This window comes from Aricia agestis, chromosome Z (assembly GCF_905147365.1).
Source record: "Aricia agestis chromosome Z, ilAriAges1.1, whole genome shotgun sequence".
Classification (NCBI taxonomy): domain Eukaryota; kingdom Metazoa; phylum Arthropoda; class Insecta; order Lepidoptera; family Lycaenidae; genus Aricia; species Aricia agestis.
Genome location: NC_056428.1, coordinates 16,817,504 through 16,842,554, shown reverse-complemented (window position 1 = coordinate 16,842,554; position 25,051 = coordinate 16,817,504). Strand labels below are relative to the sequence as shown.

The window sequence follows — 25,051 nt, the reverse complement described above, 5'->3', positions numbered from 1 at the left end:
ATAATTTTTTTTCACTACACAAGTTTGTCGAAAATAAAAATCATAATATTACAGCATACTTACAGTTTAAATTCAGTTGAATTTTTAAGCTTACTTATAGCACACAGACTATTAGAATACATTTTTTCGTACGTATATTATCTATAATTTCCAAGAACTAACATTTTATAATAATTAAATTGGAAATATTGAATTACGGTTTGTAACTTAAAAATATTTACGTCATTGCAAAAAAATGCGCAGAAGCGAGGTCGGCCATAAGGAAATCCTGTGTAGATCCCAAAATATGTGTAGATCAATTAATATATAGATCAATTAATATGTACATCACAAACTCATCTCCACTTGATCGATGTAATAAATTATCCATAAACATCCTTGACATATAAAAATCATACATACATATATAGCAGCCAAAAATTAATATACGATGGCTTTTTATATCTTTTTAAATTAATTATGTAAATCTTCAATTAAATGTCAACTTAAAATATTGCTAATTATAGTTAAGAGAAATATTAAGGAAGCTGTTTTTATTTTTTGGTAAAAAAAACTACGAAAAAACCACAAAAATCTTTTGGATAAACAGTCATAACTCAAATTAATAAATGATAAAATATAGGAAAAAATATTTTTTGTGCCTTGCGCTATGATTAATAAATAATCAGTAATCGGCCAAGTGCGAGTTGAACTCGCGCACGAAAGGTTCCGTACGGTTTTTTGTATGGGTGCCCCCTAAAATATTTATTCAATTTTAAATTTATTATTAATTATTTAAAAACAAATATACTTACCTAATTAAAGATTTTTTGAGTATTTACCTTGTCTTAGTGCCTACGTTTATTCATTATTAATTACGAGCAAAAAAGGCCAAAAAAATCACGTTGATTGTATGGGAGCCCCCTTAAATACTTAATAATTTTATTTTCTTTTTAGTATATTTTGTTGTTATAGCGGTAACAGATTACACAATCTGTGAAAATTTCAGAAGTCTAGCTATAGTAGTTCTTGAGATACAGCCTGGAGACTGACGGACAGACCGACAGACCGACAGACCGACAAACCGACAGACGGACAGACATTGAAGTCTCAGTAATAGGGTCCCGTTTTTACCCTTTGGGTACGAAACCCTAAAAACCAGGCTTCGTACGCTTTGCGTCAAAAAATATTATATCCCATTATTTAATCTGACATTCTAGTTATGATATTTTTAATTTAATGGCAAGATCGCCACGTTATAAATGAAATTAAAAAAAATGTATACACAGTGTAACAAAACAAAGTGATAATACTTTACGGTGTGTAATATGTATAAAAGTAGCAAAGCAATGCTGAAGATGAGCCTTTTATTTAAATAAGTATCAATTGTAATTTTCCATCATTGATGATTATTATTATTGTTGGACTACCAAATAAAATAAGTATATTTTATGACAAGTTCGCCCTTGTTGAAAATATGCTACATTTACCTGCTATTATTTGAGTATCCATTTAAAAATAAAAGAAGGATCCAATATTCCTGGTTGGTGGTATAGCAACAGGTTTATCAGGAGATTCTTGTAAAAAAGAAAATTTTTTACTTATATAATTTATGTATAATGTCCAGTTTATCTACACAATAACTTTAATGCTTAATGACTTGATTATCAATTTATTTGATAAACACAAATAATATTTTTTATTTAACATTCGAATAGTGACGCTTATCAAACATTTGTATTGTAAAATAATAATAAAATTAATAAAATACCTATCAAATAACAAAGTCAACAACATACGAACATACAATCTAAAAAAAGGATGAATTTTGATTAAATTATTTGGGTTAATGCAGAACGATAAACACATTTAAATATTTATGTAATAAAATTTTTTCGATGGCAACAAAGCACGTAACAGTCTAGAAACATCTGAAATTATTCATGTAAAAGTTTTTCATCGTCAAATCGTAACATAATTATTATTTAACAAAAAATTAAAACCGACTTCCAAGGTAAAAACAAAAGTAATATTCTTGAAAATAATCTAAAAAGAATCAAATAATTATTATTCCTTATTATAGTGCCGTCTTCAGACTTCGCCTTAACCTCAACTATTTCTGTACCTACTCAATATCCGTACCTTTGAAGTCGCTACCAGCCCAAAAGTTCTGAGATCCTTGAAATAGAACTTACGCTAAGGTAAGCTGGTACCGACTTCAAAAGCATGAAGATTGAGTACAGAAATAGTTGAGGTTTAGGCGAAGTCTGAAGACGGCACTATAATAAGGAATAAGAATTATTTGATTCTTTTTAGATTATTTTTTAAGAATATTACTTTTGTTTTTATCTTGGAAGTCGGTTTTAATAAGGTCGGTCGGTCGGTCGGTTTAAGTCGGTTTTTCATAAGGCATAATAGCATAACTAAAATAAACGCGAATAAATGTAGTCCAAAAAAAATCAAGATTTTTAAATAAAAAAATGGTTATTGTGCCCTCACTCGACATAGATAAGTATAGTGTGTCGCGGACTTTTTTAGAGATATTGATAAGATCTACAATTACTTAGAACATTTTATGGTTCTATCTTTTATAGTTTCGGCAGCGTAGGCAAAATAATTAACTTTTCTGGTTGATTTTACACCTGGCGTCCGAAAAACCCAAATATCTAACGAAACCCAATTTTTTCCAGAATAAAATTTAGCCTATCTGCAGCAGAAATAATGTAGAATTCATTGGCTTTTGCTGGGAGTAGTTTAAATAAAGCCAAAATCCTCGAACTTGTATCTATAAGGATTCAAAAGTTCTGTTGGGTACCTTCGGAGCCAGGTTACATCCAGCTGGCCGATTCTGTATCGTACATTTGTGAGTTAATAACTGAGTTAGTAACGAAACGGATGAGTGAGTAACGGAAAGTGCCACTTTTTGTATTCACTTGCATACAAAAGTGAGACTTGCAAAATCTTACTTTTTGGTAGTATATGCCTGAAACACTTCAGAAAAATCGAAATCACTATATGTTTCCATATAAATTTTGAGGAGTTCCCTCGATTACTCATGGATCCCATCATCAGGTCACCACTTTTATGAACATGGTACCAAATTCGAGTCAAACCCTATATAACACAAAAAGAATTTTGTAAATCGGACCACAAACGGCTGAGTAATGGTAACGGTACGCCACTGACATAGTATGTACGCGGTACGCACTTTTTACTGTTATGTTTGCTTTTAGAAAAAAAAAAAAAAATTTGTGCGATTTGTGTATACAGTGCAAAAACTTGCCACGTGCTAGGCCCTAAAATCGCTGCAAAAGCATGGCAAAAACCCTGATTTAATAAACTCTACGTACTTATAGTAAAAACCTCCTGCGTACATACGTCAATTAGTGTATTATTAGTGACATAAACGTCAAAGTCTTTATAGTGAAATATAATGGAGGTCAGTGAGTGAAATGCAAAAAAAATCCTGAAAATGAGTGTAAAAACTAATTCTAGCAGTGCCCTATCTCTAGACAGCTTGGAATCGGATCGAAAGGATAAAAAGGCAAAAGAAATACATCCTACTAGCGGTGATAAAATACTTGTCCCATTTTATGAGAAAGACGTACTGGTTGAAATAGATAAATCTCAGATGAGAATCTTCAATAGAAAACATAATAGACCTAATGATATTAATGATCGGAAACCAGAAACTGAAATAAAATCGTATCTTGTAAACAAAAACACAAATAAATCCAGAAAACCGTCGTATCTCGAAGCACTTAGACGTAAATTTCCACTGGAATTTACCCAAGACAATAAAAACTTAGAAGAAATACGTTCTATATCTCCCGAATTTGGAGACACAGAGAGAGACAGTATAAGCGACGAAGAAACCAGTCCCAACCACGATTTCTACGAAACTGAAGCGTACAACGATATTTATTATGAAAAAATAATGAATCAAGAAGTAGCAGATGCTTTTGATAAGAATTTGGAGGAAGTTAAGCGGACACAAGATACAAATCCTTTCAATGACTATATTATTGATAATCTAAGAAGTATTTCTGAACTGACACAACCTAGAAGACGTTCCAGACGAGCTTCAGTAGAACCAGTACCTAATATTCGTCTAGGTGGCCTGGGCCCTGATATAGAGAATATTAAACCAAGGCTAGAAAGAGCAAAAAGCCTTCAGAGATATTCGGAGAAAGTAAGAATGGAAAATAAATTGAAAATTTATAAAAAATCTCATCGAGATACGAGTAAATCTCAAAAAGGTTCTACAGGGACACAGAAAGTAAATCTATCTGATAAAAATGTACAAAAAGAAAACGGGCCAACTTATTTAGTAAAGAAATCGTTACCAGGAAGTAAAATAATTCATGAGAAGTCAAAATCTGCTAATGCTCGAAATGGTAGAACGGACTGCGATAGCACAGGAGATGGTAACTCCAATGAATCTAATCAAATTTGTATCAAAGATCGGAAGAGTTTCATCAAAAAAGATTTAGTAGTTCGTGGGACCTCAGCACAAAAACACATTAAAACCACTTTTAAAGAGGCCAAGAAAAACGACAAGAATTCCTCAGATACAAAAGGAAATGAAGTATCTGAAAAAACAACCGAGACTCCAAACTTTGATGCTTTAAAATCATTAGAAGAGAAACACAGAATGTACCAAGAGAGAGTAAAACAATTTCAAATTTTCTGTACTCCAAATTTTTAGTCTTCTCGCCGTTTTTTCGGAAATAAATTAAAAGTTCATTTTTATTACACATATTTTCATTATCCTTACTAATATTATACATGTAAAATGTAAAGGGTGTTTGTCTGTTACCTCTTCACGCCCAAACCACTGATCCGCTTTTGCTAAAATGTGGTATGGAAATAGGTAGAAAACTGACTAACTGACTGGGACTGATAGTCCCGGGAAAGGACATAGGACACTTTTACCCTGGAAAATGGACGGTTCCCGCGCGACAAATGGATTTTCCCCAACGAAGTTGCAGGCGTCATCTTGATGCAATTGAAATAAGTTCTTATAATGCTAACGTGTGGCTAAAGCCTGTTTTCTTGTAATGCTTTCTCTTTCGTTTTTACGAAGAACAGATGACATATGACTATCAACTTATAACACCTAGCACCAAGCCGCCGACGCAAGCTATTAATAATTATTAAGAGGATTCCACACCGCCCTTTTTTCCATACAAACGTTGTCCCCTGTTTCCTCCCTGGATAATGCTAGTAGAGTTATAATTTTTTTCCTGAATATCTACGGCCACTAATACAATGTCCCTATGTTTTCTTTTTTTTCATAATTTAATTATTAAATAAGATATGAACGTTCAAAAACCCAAAAAAATGGCCAGATTTTCCGCTGTGTTCAAACGTCTAGAAAACAGATTTGGCTAGATTATACAAAAAAAGCAAAACATAGGAACACAGCTCAAGCCTTTTTTTAATCTTTAATGAAAAAAGTACTTAAATCGGTTAAGTTTTGGAGAAGGAATCAGGGGACAACGAATCGTTGATTTTCTGGATTTTCTGCAGTTGTCTCTATCGCGTTCTGCGGTATAGGCTTGAGGTAAGGGAGACAGCTATAGATATTACACGTACTTTTTTTTCATTTCTCTAGCCCCTGTTGTATCCTCTTAAGGTATTGATTCAATAGCTAATAGCTCGGTAAATATAATATACTATGGTTATAGTCAAGGAGAAAGTATAGTCAAGGCTAAACATTTCATACACGCCTCCTAATCGCAACTGACAATCGTCACTCGATACGTCTCATCGCTATTATGTAATATTATATGGCCTCTACACGTTGGCCATGATTAACGATTGCAGGCCATGATGGATGATTATGCGTGTACCGTCACTCGATACGTCGCATCGTCATTATGAAATGTTATATGGCCTCTACACGTTGGCCATGATAAGCAATTGTAAGCGATAGACAGATAAAGAATTGTAAGCGAAAGGCACAGTGTGGGCAAAGCTAATGATTGCGAAGCTATCTACATGCATACATGTAGATAGCTTCGCAATCATTAGCTTTGCCCACACTGTGCCTTTTTCTGTTCGTCAAGGGCATGCGTTATAGAGCAGTCAACAGCGATCGAGGCATGCCCGCGACGCATGCCCTCTGACCGTATCCAAAAATGACAATATTGGCGTTGCGTTTCTTGACACATTCAACTATTGAATGCGCCAATATGAACGTCGATGACGAAAAGAAGATGAAAGTGCACAGTGTGGACATATTAGCTATTGGAGAGGAGCATTGATGGTTGAACACGAACATGTTATATGTAGAATGTCTACGATTAGCTTCGACGTAAGATTGGAATTAATTTCGTATAGTACTGACATCCTGCGCTGAGCTGACGATATAATGTCCTTTGGATTGTCTTGACATGGATACAGTGTGCTTGCACAGTTCGACAAGGCTTTAATTGAATATCAATGTCAGTCAATGTGCGCTACTGGTAAAGGAGAACTGTCAAAAATGACGTTTTTGTATGATAGAAGCGTTATTCATTTTCTCGCCACGTTCATAAACAGCCTTGTCGAACTCTAAGTTAGTTCACACCATAAACTTATAATATACTGCCGTATAGACCACCTGACAACCCGAAAATGCGTGACCATTTTTGATCTGTCAATGTGTGCGTGTGCTAGTGATGTATATTTTACTATCGATAGTAAAGTATTTTGCTATCGATAGTTTAGTCCGTTCGAGTTATTTTACCTGAGTTTCTATAAGAAATAAATAATATGCAACTTTGACAGATTTTGTATTTCAAATTAGGTATCATACATTTTAATTGGCAAAAAAGGTGACGATTGAAAAGTAGATACACATTTTCGTTTGGAATGATTTTTCAATCGTCATTCGTCGGATATGTTATGACTTATGACATGAGGTTCTTATAGGGGTAAATAATATACACATAACACTTTATAAAGTTACTTATTTATTACTCAGGTAAAATCTATCTGGTAAATCAGCCCTTACATTGCTGCATTGAAAGTAAACGTTGAAAGTAAACAACACACATAGTATATTATATTTTATTCTTAAATTAAATACATATCATAAAATATCATAATACTTTTGCGAGTGCCTCCGCTGCCGGCACCGGCTCCCAAAAATATCAGTAATGGGAACTACGGTAAGTATACCGCCGGCGGCCGAGATATAAAACAACGACTGCCGGCGCTGGCACTCAAAATGGGAGCCGGTGATAATGCGTAAAGCGCTAGGTTCCAGTGTCGATACACAAATTCGAAAAAGAAATAATAATTATAATCTCAATTTATAAATTCGACTTTACCGACTTCCAAAGGTGAAGGTTTGGTACCTTTTTGTTCGGCTGTGGATATTTTAGATTTTGTGATGCATTTTCTTACCTTAGCTTTAACTTAGCTATCTTTTTTCAGCTACCAAAAAGTAAGATTTTGCACCGCAGCTACAGTTATAAACTCCGTGGTATACTTCCGAAGGTACTGAACAGAACTTCAGATTCCTTATACATGTTAGAGAGTTTCAGCGTTGTTTAAAGAAGCAAAGATATTGTCTTTAAATGCTACTATGCAGATCACATTTATCAGCATCTTCATCATCACCACCATTAACCCAGCCAAGATTCAAGCCCCATACGAGCACCGGTGATCGCGACAACAATAGAATACAATAGCATTTCCGAGAATCTCCGATCGAAGGATTCAAATAATTATGCATCCTTACAATTACTATGACCTTATTATTTGTACTTTTCATAGTCATTTAGCTCAAGTCTGATGTTTTTGATCAAGAAGTTTGACAAGCGATGTTTGCCAAATAGGCGCCGGCAGCCTATTCGGCAAACATCGCGTTACTTCGCCAAACTTCGGAGTTCGGAAAACGGCCGGCGCCGGCAGCCATTTCGACAACTGGCGCCGGCTGCGGAGGCACTCCCTAATACTTTTTATTACAATTATATTTAACCGACTTCCAAAAAGGAGGAGGTTAGACGTTCGGCTGTGGATATTATATTTTTTATGTATGTTCAACGATTACTCCGCCGTTTGTGAACCGATTTGAAGGTAAAGACAATAGTAATATTATACTTAAATGAACTAAAAAGTATTAAATAATCCTTATTCTGTACCGTACTCAGTATTTCTGTTCTCAATCTTCATAATTTTGAAGTCGGTACCAGTCCTATTAATAAGTATAATATAAGTTGCAGTTATACCTATTCTGTCAGAGAACTGTCTATTATATTATTGAAAGCTGCATTCAATGAGTATTAGATTCAAGTGACTGATCTGTGAAACCTTGATTTTATACTAGGTATGTCAAAAGATAATTATTACTAAAAATAATCGTTAAAATAAGATAATGTCCTTTTTAACGTGATAAATATAAAGATAAATGATTTTTATTTTAGTTTTATGTTATTGTAAAATATCGATAAGCATATCGATAAATTTGATTCAAGCACTAGCGTAGGTATATATTATGTAAAAAAAAAATGAAAATTTTTTCTTCTAAATTTGTGTAATATAAGAACAAAAGTAACTTTAGTTACGCAAAATATGAAAGTAAAAGAGAGGATTCACAATATTTTATTTGAAATAGAGAGCTAAAGTTAGAATGGAGCAAAAATAAACACATCGTAGCAGTTAGGACATGAAGATTAATTACCTGTGAAATGTATATTTTTCAGGATTATTCTTATGATTTACACTGCAAACAAGTACAGAACAAGTAATTATTTTTAAATATTATAATATTTATTAAAAATAACAAACAAACTGAACAATATATTGGAAATACCGAAAGGGCATAAAAACGATTGACGACTTTTGACGACCTGTCAAATAAAAGTTGTTATGGCTCCTCTTCAAGATGTAAAAAATGGGGACGTCCCGCCAAAATCGGGACGTCTGGCAACGCTGATTAGTATAGTCTTTATAACGATTTATTTTAAAAGTTTAAGTCCACCCTGCGGGATCCCGCAAATACCGGGATCCAGCGGGATTTTTTTATTTATTTATTAAACATACTTACAACTATCATTACAGACTAATATCCAATTGTTGATTGATTGTGATGGTTCAATCCCACAAAAACCGGGATTGAAATTATCTTGCAGAATTGCATTCCCTAGCTATAGCCACTACATGCACCATTTGATGGGCCAGCGCTGGGCTATCTTATAGAGGCGCCACACCGTCATTTGATGGGCCAGCGCTGGGCCATCTTGTAGAGGCGCCATTACAATTTTCATTAGACTGCCTCTCTCTTTTCATCTTGTTATAATTCCATAAAGGATTTTCTTCTCTCTCGCACTCTTTGTTGGTCTATGCATTATAAGTTTATGGTTCACACTACCATATTTTTTAAAAACGGACAAAGCAAAAGAATCGCTTATGGACAATATTTTACTCACGTGAGCAGAAGCGCTGTTTAGGAATCATATCCACAGGCAATGATAGGTAACTTACCTGAAAAAATAGATATAAAATTTTATTTAAAACAAATAAGTCTTATAAAGTTAGACAGACTGACAGCTAGCAAAGTAATAAGCCTTTGGGTACGGAACCTTATTTTGTGAAATTGTATTTGTTATAAATTATAATAAATGAAACGCAATTTACACTCGAATAAACAAATCATTACTCTCAATAAGAGAAAGTAACCTGTTTTGAATTTATGCATTGGTGTATCCATACGAATGCGAAAGTGCGTCTACCTGTCTGTATCCTCTTCACGGCCAAACCGCAAAACCGATTTTGCTGGTTATCCCAGAAAAATGTAAGATTCCCGCGCGAATTTTGGCGCAACAGATTTACGGGCGTCAATAGTAATCTAGTAGTGTATTATTTTTGGTTAAAAATCGTGTAAATATACATGTGAGTACTGGTTAAAATTCAGGTCTTGAGGTCTCATATGATTTACGTAATGACAACATTCTTCTTACCGGTTTACTGATTTTTCCCCTACATAGAGCAGTGTAAGAGAGCATACATAATTACGGTTTTTAGGGTTCCGTAGGCAAATGGCAAAAAACGGAACCCTTATAGATTCGTCATGTCTGTCTGTCTATCCGTCCGTATGTCACAACCACTTTATCCCGAAACTATACGAGCTATATTATTGAAACTTGGTAAGTAGATGTAGTCTGTGAACCGCTTTAAGATTTTGATACAAAAACGGAAAAAATATTAAAAATTTTACGGGTCCCTATAGACACAACTGAAACAATTTTTTTTTTTCCATCTAACCTATGCGTCTGGGGTATCTATGGATAGGTCTTCAAAAATCAAATTGAGGTTTCTACTATCATTTTTTTCTAACCTGAATAGTTTGCGAGAGAGACTCTTCCAAAGTAAAATGTGTGCCCCCCCCCCCTGTAACTTCTAAAGTATGGGCATGATAAGTCTAAAAAAAAATATATGATGTAAATTACTACAAAAACTACCAACGAAAATTGGTTCGAACGAGATCTAGCCAATAGTTTTTTTATACGTCATAAATGGTAAACCTTAATTTAACTTTCATTAAATCAAAAACCTCTTAATTTCATAAAAATAAACCTTATTGCTGCTGCGGAACCCTTCATGGGCGTATCCAACTCGCACTTGGCCGGTTTTTATAAATTACTAGCTGTCCCGGCAAACGTTTCTTTGCCATATTTAAAGTTTTTTGCCCGTATTATTTTATTGAAGTGACTAAATAAGTATGTCATCGCTATCCCGTCGCACAAACAATGGTCGCTGTCAGTCTCGAGTTGTAATAATTTACTACTATTAATATGAATATAAAATTTGGTTAAAATCAGTAAAGCCGTTTCGGAGGAGTACGCTATCTAACATTGTGACACGAGAATTTTACATGAGAAGATAATCTGCTGAGTACTGAATTACTGATTAATGCGAGAGGCGACACTTTCCTTTCCATAGAACTAATGTAATAATTGTTATCAAAACTTTCTTTAAAGCATCTTTAAATACTTGGACATTGACCATAGGATTCATAAAAGTAAAAAAGTCGTAACAAACTCAGTCCTACACTTATTATCTACCTCCTACGTTACATCCTAATTTGTTGCACTTTACATTTTGCAAAAGGTTCAGCATTTCTGAAGGTCAGTCATGAGTGCTAACTGCTAGGTCAAACTAGAAAGTTTTAATATTTGACCTTACTTATACTTATCGACAGAAATAAAATATTTACCTATTTTTGTATTTATTAGTGAAACAGCCTTTCTTCCTTTGTTTAGAACTCGTATGTAACTACAATAATTCTTACTCATTAAATGTTTATTTAACATAATATGTGAATATATTTTTATTGTTTGTAGATCTTCGTCGAACAGTATAAAAATATTATGCAATTAATAATAGATAAATAATTATTATCTTAATAAAATATGAAGAGTGTGCAGGGTCCATTACTAACATATTTTACCATAATATTAATTATGTTGATATCATCAGGTGAGCTTGGTAGACGCTACTGCTTTTTGGGGCATAATAATATTAACATGATCGTTTTGATATATTTTCGGCGATTTGGTTAGTATTTTTTACTTTTGACTCCAAAAAAGTTCAAAATGATAATATCGTAATCCTAATTTTGTAAATAACAGGTTGGGAATAAAACTACCAATGTAAAGGCAGACGACGTGTCGTCGCGACACTACTGGTTTGAACTATGTATTTCTATGAAAAGTGTCGCTAGCTTCGTGTCGCTAGCTGCGGAGGGTATTTCATAGAAATACAATATAGAAACCAGTAGTGTCGCGACGACCACATCGTCTGCGGTTGCTTCATGTCGTCCGCTGCCAACCGGCACCTCAACAATCACAGTGGAACTTTAAAGATCTTCTAATGAGAAATATAGCTACGATAGAGGTAAGATATACATAGGTCTATGTATCTCTTATCTCTATCGTTATCTAATCTGTGTATTACCGCCCCGGAAGCTAGTACAATGAGTGGTAGTTGCTACTGTCGGAGCATGGGCGAAATTCCGCCGAACTGGAGCGTGACTGGTGCGCACTGATACTCGCAATTACCATCTGAGTTTTACCTTTACCACTATATCTTACATACTAAACAATATTTTTTACCTTGTTACCGTTGTTGTACCTAAAATTTTATCAAAGTAGATTCAGCGGCTTTAATAGGGAACGCGGGTGCAGTAGAATTTAAACGGATAAATATATTGCTGATGGCAATAGTTTCTCCTAGACTACAGGCCCATGTCGAAAATGAATGGGTCATATGAATAATGAACCACCTGGTGACGTATATAGGACGATATTAGAGCATAAAATAATAAGATTTAGCACTATGCCGTCACTTTTAAGCTGTCCAACTGAGTGCTGGTGAGAATTCAAAAGTGCATGTAGGGTGAGTAGCTGAGTACATTTTGGTCATATGATCCTGTACGGCATTTTTACCATCGATAGATACATGAAAAATAATAAGAAAACCCGCAGTGCCGTACAAAAATGATGCGCCACTAAGTCGGTATTTTTATTTTATTTTCTGACAATTCCCATGGTAAATTTGGTCATTTGATTATACGGCATAAGTTTCATACTGTTGAATACAGCTTCGAATCAATTATTCCGCAACGCCGTACAAAAATAATGCGACAATGGAAAAAAATCGAGGGTTATGAGAGTAAAAGGAATAGAGAGTGCTCTTGTGTGTTGCGCACACACTTGGGCACTATAAAATTACTCCTGCGTAACTGGCCTGGTTTCAATGAAACCGGCCACCGTCACCGAAACCGGTGTGGGAGTTATTTCCTTTATTTGCTAGTAGCGCCCTCTGCTCCGAACGTTTTCCCTTTTATTGGGGCTTGGGAGCCTCACTCCACGATATTATACAGAGAACAAATATTCCAAAACTACATTAATTATCGTCTGTGACAAAACAAAAGTAAACCCCGTAATATTATTGCACATTTCCATGCGTCGCGTCGCCGGGTTTTGGGGCCGGAAAGTGGGGCACCGTAACAAGTTAACAACATGGTAATGCATGCGTTACATCCACTGTTATGTAACTCTCCTTCCGATTTTTGACCCCGCATACATAAGTCAAAATTACCCCAAGATGCTATTATGATTTTATTTCCAGTTTTTGTAATAAAAAAGTGTTTTTTTCAATGTCACTTACGGGCTACGGCGACAAAATTGTGTTTAATAAGAACTTAACGTGATAAAATAACTCTTCCCGGAACTCAATCCGTAATCCCTATAATTTTATGAAATTTTATTAAAATCACCTTAGTTATTTAGGCGTGAAGTATATTCCGTCTGTCTTTCTGTACATATTCTTATATCTGGAGCACTGAGCAGACAAACATACATACAGAAAGACAGACATACTGTCGCAATTTATTATTAGTATTTTACGCACTTTAGACTAACTTTTTATGGACGACGTTCATATAAAAAAAAAAACAGAAAAGTTTTATCTTACCACTTTATGCTTATCAAGTAGCACTGAGTACCTGAAGAAAGTGGGTCGAAGCTATCTGAAGTAGCCGATAGAATCATTAAACTCTATTTAGTGCTTTTCTACTTCAAGATAAGCTTGTTACTAGTTTGTTGTAATGCTAGGAATTAGACATTGTAATTTGTATTAAAGTTTTAAGCTATCTATTGGATAGCTTTTATCGCGGGCTTTCAAAGCGGGGACTGAATCGAGAAATTTCGTAACGAAAATAAACCTAACACCCGCCACTCCGACCGGCACAGCGCGGTAGAGCGGTGCGGCGTTGCTCCATTTTAACCGATTTCCAAAAAAGGAAGGAGGATTCTGAATTTGACCGTATATATTATTAAGTATGTTCTTTTTAGGGTTCCGTACCCAAAGGGTAAAAACGGGACCCTATTACTAAGACTTCGATGTCTGTCCGTCTATCTGTCTGTCTGTCTAACTCAAGAACCGCTATAGCTAGCCTTCTGAAATTTTCACAGATTATGTACTTATATCTGTTGCCGCTATAACAACAAATACTAAAAACAAAATAAATTAAATATTTAAGGGGGGCTCCTATACAACAAACGTGATTTATTTGCTATTTTTTGCTCGATATCAGAAACGGACGAACATAAGCACTCGAAATATTCACGAAAAACTCATTTGTATTTGTACTTTAATAATTAATAATAAAATTTAAATAAATTAAATAATTAAGGGGGGCTCCAATACAAAAAACACCCTTTTCAGCATATTTTTGCTCTTTTGTGGTACGGAATCCTTCGTGCGCGAGTCTAACTCGCACTTGGCCGATTTATTTTATGTTTGTTTGTATAATCTAGTGACCAATTACTAATTATCATAGTGACAGACGACAGTTCTCGTTTAGTTATAAATGAACAATAAAGAACAACGCACACTCATTCTATTTTTTCCTTCAAACGTGGCGTCCTCTATTGAGAATCGTAAAAACTAGCTATTTTTAGAAACAGTACGACAAAAACAACTAGAGCTTTATCATGAAAGTATAAAAAAATTACCCTCTGAGAATATGTTATGTAATTTAGACAGTCTTTGTAGAGCCCGGATAGCTCAGTCGGTAGAGCATTGGACTTTTAATCCAAGGGTCCAGGGTTCAAGTCCCTGTTCGGGCGGCCAATCTTTTATGCTTTTTAACTTTTTTGCATTATATTAAACAACCTTGTTTCATGTTCTTTTTAATCCTTATTTAAAAGTTATAGATAGTTATAAATTAGTTTAAAAAATTACGTATCTTGTACCTTGTACTATTCTCGACAGAATTTTTAAATAGAAATAAATAAAAAACCCGTTAAAAGCTGATGATAACACTAAAACTCGACTATACCTACCTAAGTTACAACAATCGGTAACCCCAAGAAATCGTAAACGCTAAATAATAAATATTTCACTATTTTCGTGCTATCCCATTCCATCCATGTTACAAAATACAACTTACAAAGTTCGAATTCACGTTTTAGCACAGAATATAAGTATTGGTTTTAGTGGCAATATCCAATATGTTGGGTAACAAATTATTGTTTTCTTTATCTATAAACCTATCGGTATGTAAATAAATAAGAGTTCGGTCGGTCTTTCAAGATTTGCAATAAGTTTACAATAAGTAAGTAAGTACCTATTTAAGTTTCATTAAGTAGACTTTTTGCCCGAATACGGCAAAACGAAGAGTAATTTTTTTGGCGGGTTATGAATGAAATCTTTGTATTATTATTATATGAATCTATATATTAATACGTGAGCCAAAAACTTTGTATACCTTTTGACGAAAAATGGGGAAACGTAGGTGAATGAAATTTTGCACAGTTATAGGTAGTTTATATGGTGAAGGAGTGCATCGAGCTAATATTATTTTGAAATTATGCTTTTATCATACATTTTTTCAAATATAAATAAAACAAGATGTTAACAATAAAACAGAAATGATAGATTTTTGAGTGACAAGCCTATACATACGAATTATGTATACTCTTTTATTTATGGTTGAAGTCTGTTTACAACATAGACATAATATAATGCTAAAGACCAACAAAGAGTGCGAGAAAGAAGAAAATCCTTTATGGAATCATAAGAAGATGAAAAGAGAGAGGCAGTCTAATGAAAATTGTAACAACTTTTATTTGACAGGTCGTCAAAAGTCGTCAATCGTTTTTACGCCCTTTCGGTATTTGCAATTTATTATTTAAATCGTATGTTATTTTCAACAAATACTAATAAATATAACAATAGTAACTTGTGTTGTGAGTGATTGCAGTGTAAATCATAGGAATAATCCTGAAAAATATACATTTCACCCGTAATTAATCTTCATGTCCTAATTGTTACGATGTGTTTATTTTTGCTATATTCTGGTCTTTAGTTCTCTATTTCAAATAAAATATTGTGAATCCTCCCTTTTACTTTCATATTTTGCGTAACTAAAGGTACTATTGTTCCTATATTACACAAATTTTGAAGAAAAATTTTTCCTCAAAATTTCTTACATATACGCTAGTGCTTGAATCAAATTTATCGATATGCTTATCGATATTTTACAATAACATAAATCTAAAATAAAAATCATTTACCTTTATATTTATCACCTTAAGCCCGGCTGCACATTATCCGAAATTTCTGATCAGAAAAATTCGGACGCCCGGCGGAACGCACTCTGTTCATACATTTTGTTGTAGACCCATCATACTAAAAGAATTTCTGACGTGTCAAAATGTATGAGCGGGGCGGGGCGTCCGAATTTTTGTAATCAAAAATTCGGAAAATGTGCGGCCGGACTAAAAAGGACATATTATCTTATTTTAACTAATATAGTATAGTATAGTATAATATAGCTAATATAATATAACTACTATAATATAGAGTGACTCTAAAACTAGAGGAACGTTTATATTTATATTATATCATAATCATTTGTTTTACAGATTCCCTCAAGATCCTCTAATAAGAGGAAAATGGCTGAAATTAATTGGGCGTGTTGGTTGGAATCCCAAGAAAAATTCAACAATATGTAGGCAAACATTTCATTGAAAATTTTTAAAGAAAAATTAGAATAAATACTATTTTGGTTAAAGGAGTTATCCCAACTTTATTTGTGCCAGTAAGTTTGACATACTGTTGCACTTGTTACTGAAGCAATTATTAAAAATAAGCAATTATAAGCAATTAATGCTTTTTAGTTAATTTAAGATTATACTTATATGAACTAAAAAGTATTAAATAATCCTTATTCTGTACACAATCTTCATAATTTTGAAGTCGGTTTTAATTTTTTGTTTAAATATAATAATTTTACTCATTTTAGCTGTCCTTAACGTTTTCTACACTTACAGTTGGTGTTTTAAAAAATCAAAATCAAAATTGCTTTATTTCTGAACAAATCTAAAATAAAATATATTTTCAGAATACATGGTGCCTACCACCGGTTCGGTAACTAAGCCGACGAGAAGAACCGGCGTAAGAAACTCGCACGCTCACTTTTTACCAAAAAAAGTGAGAAAAAAAATAATCTTTTAAAACAAAATTTACAATGCTGTAACTAAAAATTATACAATGTAAACATAGATAGATACATAATAATTGTAAGTCATGTAGAAGTAGCCTTGCAAGCAGTCATTCAGCATTCTACTCCCAAGATGTGCTATCAATTATGGAATCATTTTGGCTTTGGCACAAAACGTTCTTTGACTACTTTTTTAAATTTATTAATCGAAAGATTTTGAACGTTTTCTGGGACCATATGTTCCCATTTGAATATCAAGGAGTCACTTCGATTTCTCATTGTTTCCATCACCAGACCACCACTTTTGTGAACATGATACCTACTCGGAACAATACAATGTACAGCAAAAGAAAAAATTTGAAAATCGGTTCATAAACGGCGGAGTAATCGTTGAACATACATAAAAATATATCCACAGGCGTACGTCTAGACTCCTCCTGTTTGGAAGTCGGTTCAAAATAATTGTAATAAAATATTATGATATTTTATAATATGTATTTAATTTAAGAATAAAATATAATATACTAGGTGTGTTGTTTACTTTCAACGTTTACTTTCAATGTAAGGACTGATTTACCAGATAGATTTTACCTGAGTAATAAATAAGTAACTTTATAATGTGTTAAGTATAAATTATTTACCCCTATAAGAACCTCATGTCATAACATATCCGACGATTGAAAAATCATTCCAAAAGAAAATGTGTATCTACTTTTCAATCGTCACCTTTTTTTGCCAATTAAAATTTATGATACCTAATTTGAAATACAAATCTATCAAAGTTGCATATTATTTACTTCTTATAGAAACTTAGGTAAAATAACTCGAACGGACTAAACTATCGATAGCAAAATACTATACTATCGATAGTAAAATATACATCACTAGCACACGCACACATTGACAGATCAAAAATGGTCACGCATTTTCGAGTTGTCAGGTGGTCTTTACGACAGTATATATTATGTCTATGGTTTACAAATGGTTTACAATTGGTTTACAACATTGACAACAAGGTGACAAATTGAAAATGGATTATAGTTTTTTTTTTTTTTATTGAATCTTAGATACTTACCTACTACTTATTAGACAATGCTTACACGGCCAGTCTGAGATCAGCTGAGTCCCAGAGACGAGAGTTGAAAAAAATATATGATAAAGTCAATATTTTTTTACTATCTAATCTAATGTCGTTGAAACTAAGGTCGAATTTCGACCATTGGGCGATCTCTAGTATAATGAAAGAAGACTTCCTAAGGTAGCTTAAAGTGGACGGAATGGACGGTTTCCATCTAAACGGACGAAGTACGAACGTACTATCAGAGAAGTTGATTTAGGAATCAAGATGCAGATGGGGGACCTACGTAGTTTGGTCGGGTCATAAACTCATGACCCGTTGAATAGGTTTGACATAAAATAAAACCAGCCGACAGAATATCACAATTCACAAATAATGTGAGAAGGCTCACGGCGCGTATTATAGCAAGCCGCGCCGCGCCCGCTCGAGACACGCGCCGTGTGAAGGGGTGGCTCGGGCAGGCTCGAGCAGGCGCGTTTAATATCACGCGCCAGCTCGAGCCACGCGCCCTAAGGAAGTGGTGGCGTGGTTGCGTTCTTACGGCGCGTGCTACCACGAGCCGCGCCGCGCCCGCTCGAGCCACGCGCCGTGTGAAGGGGTGGCGCGGTGCGGCTCGAGCAGGCGCGTCCCGATCCGATTATAGTCGGTAACTTCAAAGGCGCGGCTTGAGCAAACAGGCGAGCACGAGCCACCCCTTCTCAGGGCGCGTTATATCACAAGCCGCGCCACGCTGACAAACATTCAAGTAAAATTAAACTTTTTTAACACGACAATAGATATCATTTTGCTCTAAGTCACGTTACGTTAAATAAGTAAATTTTAATGAAATGCAACTTTATTCACTAGGCAACTAGGTTGCATTTCAATCTATGCCGCTAATTTTATTAAATTAAGTGTAATTCATTTATTTGATAACAGATGCCGTATTAATAAAGTTTAATTTTACTTGAATGTTTGTCAGCGTGGCGCGGCTTGTGATATAACGCGCCGTGAGAAGGGGTGGCTCGTGCTCGCCTGTGGCTCGTGCTCGCTCGTAATAGCTGGCTCGGCGCGGCGCGGCTTGCGATATCACACGCCGTGAGAAGCCAGCCTAACATTGAATATTGACATGAGCCGACCAAAATATGACGTTGGTCTGTCAACTGCCTAGGAATCAATTTCCTCGATGGTACATATTTTTTTTTATCAAAATGTTTTTGTCGTAACGATTTACAATAGTCAACAAATACCGCAAATTCAACACTCCTTAAAACAGTCAGATCTACAAGATACGTCTAGTGCCCAAGTCTATACCTAGATTTAGTCCTATTAATTATGTCTGTGAAAGTCCGAGCGGTCTAGATAGTTTCGATATGCCTTACGTAAACCTAAAATGGAACTTTGAGAGCGGAATATCCTTAGAACTGTTCTTGCGACAGAACAATAGGAAAGGACCATGGTAATTTTGTTTACCGTAATAGGCTGTAGATAGGAATGGATACTTCGTCAATTTACATTCGATAATTTCGATAGCGACGATGTTAGAAATCGAAAACACAGGCCAACAATAGTTTTGGTTCCTGAAAACTAAAAGGCGTAAAAGCTGTTCCTGTAAGAATTTCATGTTCTGTTGATTTATAACTTCAGCGGCGAATCTGGTTTTGAAAGGTTGGATTTCGTAATGCTAGAACGCAATTACTATAATATAGAAAGTGCGTTCTAGCAGGTTTACATTATTCCAATCCAGTAATCCAAACCAGGGCTGCATTCAGCTCTGGATTTAAGCATAGGCAGTATAGGCCATGGCCTATGGGCGCAGCGTCTTATGGCGTCCTAGGGGCGGTAGCGTCCTAGGATGGCAATAGAGTTCGTACATTGTGGCGGCAAAATTAATGTGGCCTATACTCATAATAATATTAATCCGGCCCTGGCTGCATTACTAGTGGAATAATATTAACGGAATGCACTAGAATGTGATTATTCACTTCAGTGTCCATTAACATTATTCCAGAAGCAATCCAGCGTTGGATCGGATCACTGGATTGGAATAATGTAAGCTGGCCGTCAGAGTGCTTTATTATTCCACTTAGTCAAGTTAATAATAACTTCGATATTATACAGTTTAAAAAAGTGATTTCAGTTACTTGGTGACGTGTGATGCTGATGCCATATCGAATCCATTTTGATTGATTAGTACCCGTAGTAAGATAATAATAAACATATTGTACATATGACAAAAACGGGTCCTTCCCGTTTCATACCACAAATTTTTCATACCGCGGTATGAAACAGCGAAGTACTGTTTTTGAATTGACTGTTTCATACCGGCGTCCGAAACAACGAAGACCTTTTTTGAATTAGTCGATTCGTACCGCAGCGCAGATTTTAGTATAGTCAAGCTCCAAATATCTATACATATTATATAAATTATAAAATAATAAATTATTTAATATAATTTTATTATTTACTAGCTGTCCCGGTGAACTTCACTTAAAAACCTTCCCTGGACTTCTACGAATATTTTAAGATTAAATAAAATTTGCTCAATCCGTTCAGCCGTTCTCGAGTTTTGCGCTTAGCAACACATTCAGCGACTCATTTTTATATTATAGATTATTATTATTTATTACATATTATTGTTTTATTTGATTATTTAAATTAAATAAATTCATTTCAGAGAAACCAAATACATATTGGGCAATTTATTGATGCTATACGAAAAGACTCTAAGTATTATTGTGCTTTATTAAAAAAACCTGATAATGTAAAAAATTCAAAAAGATCAACACATTCAATTGAAATAAATCAAAGAATATGAAACGATCAAACGGGTCACCAGGTGGAAAACAACTTCCGTCGCCCATGGACACTCGCAACATCAGAAGAGCTGCAGTTGCGTTGCCATCCTTTTAAGAGGGAATAGCGTAATAGGGCAGGGGAGAGTAGGGAAGAGAATAGGGTAGGGCATTGGACGGTGGGCCTCCGGTAAAATCACTCACTCGGCGAAACGAAGCGCAAGCGCTGTTTCACGCCGGTTTTCTGTGAGCCCGTGGTATTTCTCCGATCGAGCCCGCCCATTCGTGCCAAAGCATGGCTCTCCCACGTCACAACCATTTTTTTTTTTAACTAGCGGTACTACGGAATCCTACCTATATTGCGCATGGCCCGACACACACTTGGCCGGATTTTTTATTTGTATTTTCTAAACTATCTATTTTCATCAAAAAAATCAATGCACACTATGAGGGCACTTTTGAGATTGACAGCTCCCGGACCATAAGTACATTTATATTCTTTTTGATAATTTAAAATTAATTATATAGTGTTAGGTTAATTTTAAAGTTCTATTACACATAGTAATAACATAATAGACATTTGAATTTGAATATATTTTTTGATTGTGAAAGAAAATATTTTGTATAAAGAAATGTCATTTCTTTATACAAAATATTTTTTTATAAATAAGTGATTAGACTAAAAATATTTAATAAAATTCATGGTACGAATCCACCCATACCAAAAAAGAATTCGTCGTTTCATACCACTCCAAGCACCGCAGTACGAAAGTGGCAATTCAAAAACAGTACTTTGCTGTTTCATACCGCGGTATGAAAAATAAGTGGTATGAAACGAAAAGGACCCACAAAAACCTTGTATTTCAACGAATAAGGACCGATTTTACAATACATTTACTAACGAGGTTTATTACAAAATAATCGTAAGATAAGTCGATAAAGTAATTACAACTGCAACGTGCACATCTAGATCAGGCGAATTTGTGAATTGCGTCATTGCAAGTTGTTTGGGAACCTTTCACAGCGTGTAAATTGTCGAGTAGTTTAGGCCTGTAAAAGCCCTATAAATTGTTAGGATTTAGATATTTATTATAGCTGTCGGTAGACTCAGATCTGGTCCAGTGGTTGTGAGCTTGCAGGTTCTCGATTTGGAGTTCCTAGGTTCGATTCCTGCTGTGGTACCAAAAAAATGTTGTAACGGATGTTTGGTTAGGACAACGCAGACTGAACACCTGTCTGACAACCAATGCGAACAATGGGCATGTAGAAGTTCAGTCGTGTCATCCGCCCCACTAGTGACTAGGTAGGGACAGCGATACATAATAATTACTGCGTAATATTATTATGATGTTTTGTCTGCTAAGGCACTTTTCTAACGTATCGGACATTGACAAAAAGCACTTTCAATAAGAATATTAATATATGTAGGTACCTACAAGTAAGTAAGTAAGTTTTATTATAAGGCTTTCAAGTTTCAATATAATAATTACTTATTCGGTCTTTTCAAAATATAGAGACTTATTCTAACTCATAATTCTCGAATTAATTATTTTATTACATTATAAAACTCTAGTTTAGGCAGCGCAACACGTTAACGTAATAACTACGTTAACAAATCTAGTTTCTTGACTTCAATTATGCACTATCAGATTGCAATTTATGCTAGTGAGACACACATTATAATTTAAGTATGGTTACATCGATCTAGGTTCCGAGGTTGCTGTGACCTAGGTATTTAGGGTATATAATTGAATACATGGCTTACTAGTTCTGCTATAGCCCGGTTACAGAGCAAGAGGAAATGCTGTCTATGTCGCTACTTGTCTCTTACAAGTTTAAACTTTCAAAAAAATTAAACCTTCCTTTGAAAACTCTCTTCTCTGAAACGAACTTTAGCCAGCAGTATTTCCGAACTAATACGACAAACCTTCAAGAAGAGAGCGTATTCCCTCTTAAAATGCCAGCAACGCACCTGCCGCTCTTCTAATGTTGTGTGGTTGCGAGTGTTCATAGTACCTAAGTAAGCTGTTATACCTCCTCAATTTTTTACGTAAAGATATTTTTATAGTAATATCTTGGCAATATAATAAGTCCTGGATTCTGGTTTCAGCTGGACTGGCCGTGGTCGTTTTCTCAACTGGCGGACAATGTTTGGAATGTTCTGTTTAAATTACTAATTATAGCCTATCGCTAGTAGGTAGGTACTCGCAGGTGAAAGCACCTGGCGGTTGTCGCGCTTTTGGCGTGTGACACTGTGACAGGTTTTACTTTTTATTTTAAGCCACAAACGTGTCAAAGAAATAAAAGCGATGCCCTTGATAGTTTTGCAACGTTTTAATCGGTAATAAGGAATTGTGTGATAAGTAGGTAATTTAAAAGTAAGTAATCTGAAATAATTGTAACAACTTAAGGCTAGGTTATTCCAAATTCACGTTTCTAGAATGAGTAATTTTTAAAGAAAGCGTCATTAAAAAAAACTGAAAAATATATACATGTAGGTATAGATACATCTTTTAACTAGTGACTTTTACGGTTAGAAACACAATACAGATAATTTTACTCGATAAAAAAAAATTCCGAAACAACCTCGATTTTAAAAACATTTTCAGTTTTATAGGACTTACAGGGACTCAATCAAAAAATAATTTGGATAGTTCGATTACTATTAAAATTTTACAGGGAAATGTACGGATACATGTTTAGTTATACTATTTTTTATCTAAGTAAAAAGGTTTTTTCTCCTATTTCGCCCTATCATGGACGCGGCGATCGTCGTAACCGCCACTGTACAAGGCGCGCTGATATGAATGTTATTTTATTGTCTTTTACGTCGATATTAGCACTGACAGACATCGGCCTGCTAATTTAGGAATAACCTCCCCTTAAAATGAGTTCTACAGTGCGTCAAGAAAGTGAAGAAATTAAAAAGTGGCAACATCGTAGTGTCATCCCTTTTAAATCAATCTAAGAAAAAAAAGGATGACACTACGATGTTGCCACTTTTTAATTTCTTCACTTTCTTGACGCACTATATATTGCATAATGACACGGGAAGTATATATTAATACTTAATAGGTAAGTATATATAACAGAAATATTTTGGTATTTCCATTAAAAAGAGCACTTTACGTACCGTTTACCATATTATGTTATTATGATTTAATAATAATAATAAAAACTTAATATCATGGTGCCAAGTCGTTAGACTTGGCACCATGATATTGAGGCACGGATTTCAATGAAAATAACTTTTTCATAACCTCATTCGCATTATACCTCTTATTGCTGTATCGCTTAACTAATTTGTCCCAAGCTTCAGCGTAATTTGATTCGGTAGTGGTCATACTTCGCAATAGCATCTCAGGCTCGCCTCTTAAGCCGCACTTCAAATAATGCATCTTTTGCACAGCACTTAAAGAGTCATTGTTATGGATGAGCGACAGGAACATATCGTGAAAGCTTTGCCACTCTTCGTATGCTCCCGAAAATGTTGGAAGCTGGATTTGAGGTAATTTAACCTTTGGCTTGGCGGGATTACAGCTTTGGTTACATGCTGACATCGCAGGTGCATCTCCTATCTCGCTTTTCTTACTCATGTCTAACTTTAATCTAGACTTGTATTCAATGTATTTCGCTCTTACAGTAATTATACTGTCTTCTTTAAAATAATCTACGTGTGATCTTTCGACTTTAGGTATAATATTCACAATCTAATAATGGTTTTCATTAAATTTTGACCATAATTGTTCTAAACTCTCTAATCTTGTGTCTATATAAAACGAGGTTAACTTATCTTTGGCTGTTTTTTTGTAATTGGTAAAATCTTTATTAATCTGTATACTAATCTCCTCTTGTTCCACCAAAAGCAGCTCCATTGTGACAATCGCAAAAGCGCCAATATAACTGTTATAAACTTTGTAGAATCTAATTCAAAGACAATTCGCACAGCTCATACAAGTCCAGCCTACCTAGCATACGCCAACGAGATATCTCACTCTCGAGATAATTAAATTTTGACATTATGAGACGAGTAGTTACTCGTCTCATAATGTCAAAATCTCGACATTATCTCGACCAAACTCTATAAAAATGTGTTATTTCGATGATAGATCTACGCGAGAAAAAATGTTTGTCATGCTAGGGTCAATAGAGATGAAGAGAAAAACCATCAAACATCGAGAAAACATGTGGAGTGAGATATCTCGTTGGCGTATG

The 25,051-nt window shown here is 34.7% G+C and overlaps 2 protein-coding genes and 1 non-coding gene across 3 annotated transcripts in view; 2 read left to right on the top strand and 1 right to left on the bottom strand.

Moving 5' to 3' along the window:
- The window catches only part of LOC121739101, a 97,998-nt gene that overhangs the window by 67,294 nt on the left and 5,653 nt on the right, over nucleotides 1-25,051 (bottom strand). The window lies entirely within an intron of this gene.
- On the top strand, nucleotides 3,430-4,731 carry LOC121739100. The gene has a single exon (XM_042131425.1). The coding sequence runs from the start codon at nucleotides 3,452-3,454 to the stop codon at nucleotides 4,685-4,687; it is 1,236 nt and encodes a 411-aa protein (XP_041987359.1). The 5' UTR covers nucleotides 3,430-3,451; the 3' UTR covers nucleotides 4,688-4,731.
- Nucleotides 14,534-14,606, top strand: Trnak-uuu. Its single transcript has one exon. It is a non-coding gene; the product is annotated as a tRNA-Lys (tRNA).

What these genes read in the sequence shown, in the direction of transcription:
- LOC121739100 (XM_042131425.1), top strand. Translation starts at nt 3,452, where the DNA reads ATGAGTGTAAAAACTAATTCTAGCAGTGCCCTATCTCTAGACAGCTTG.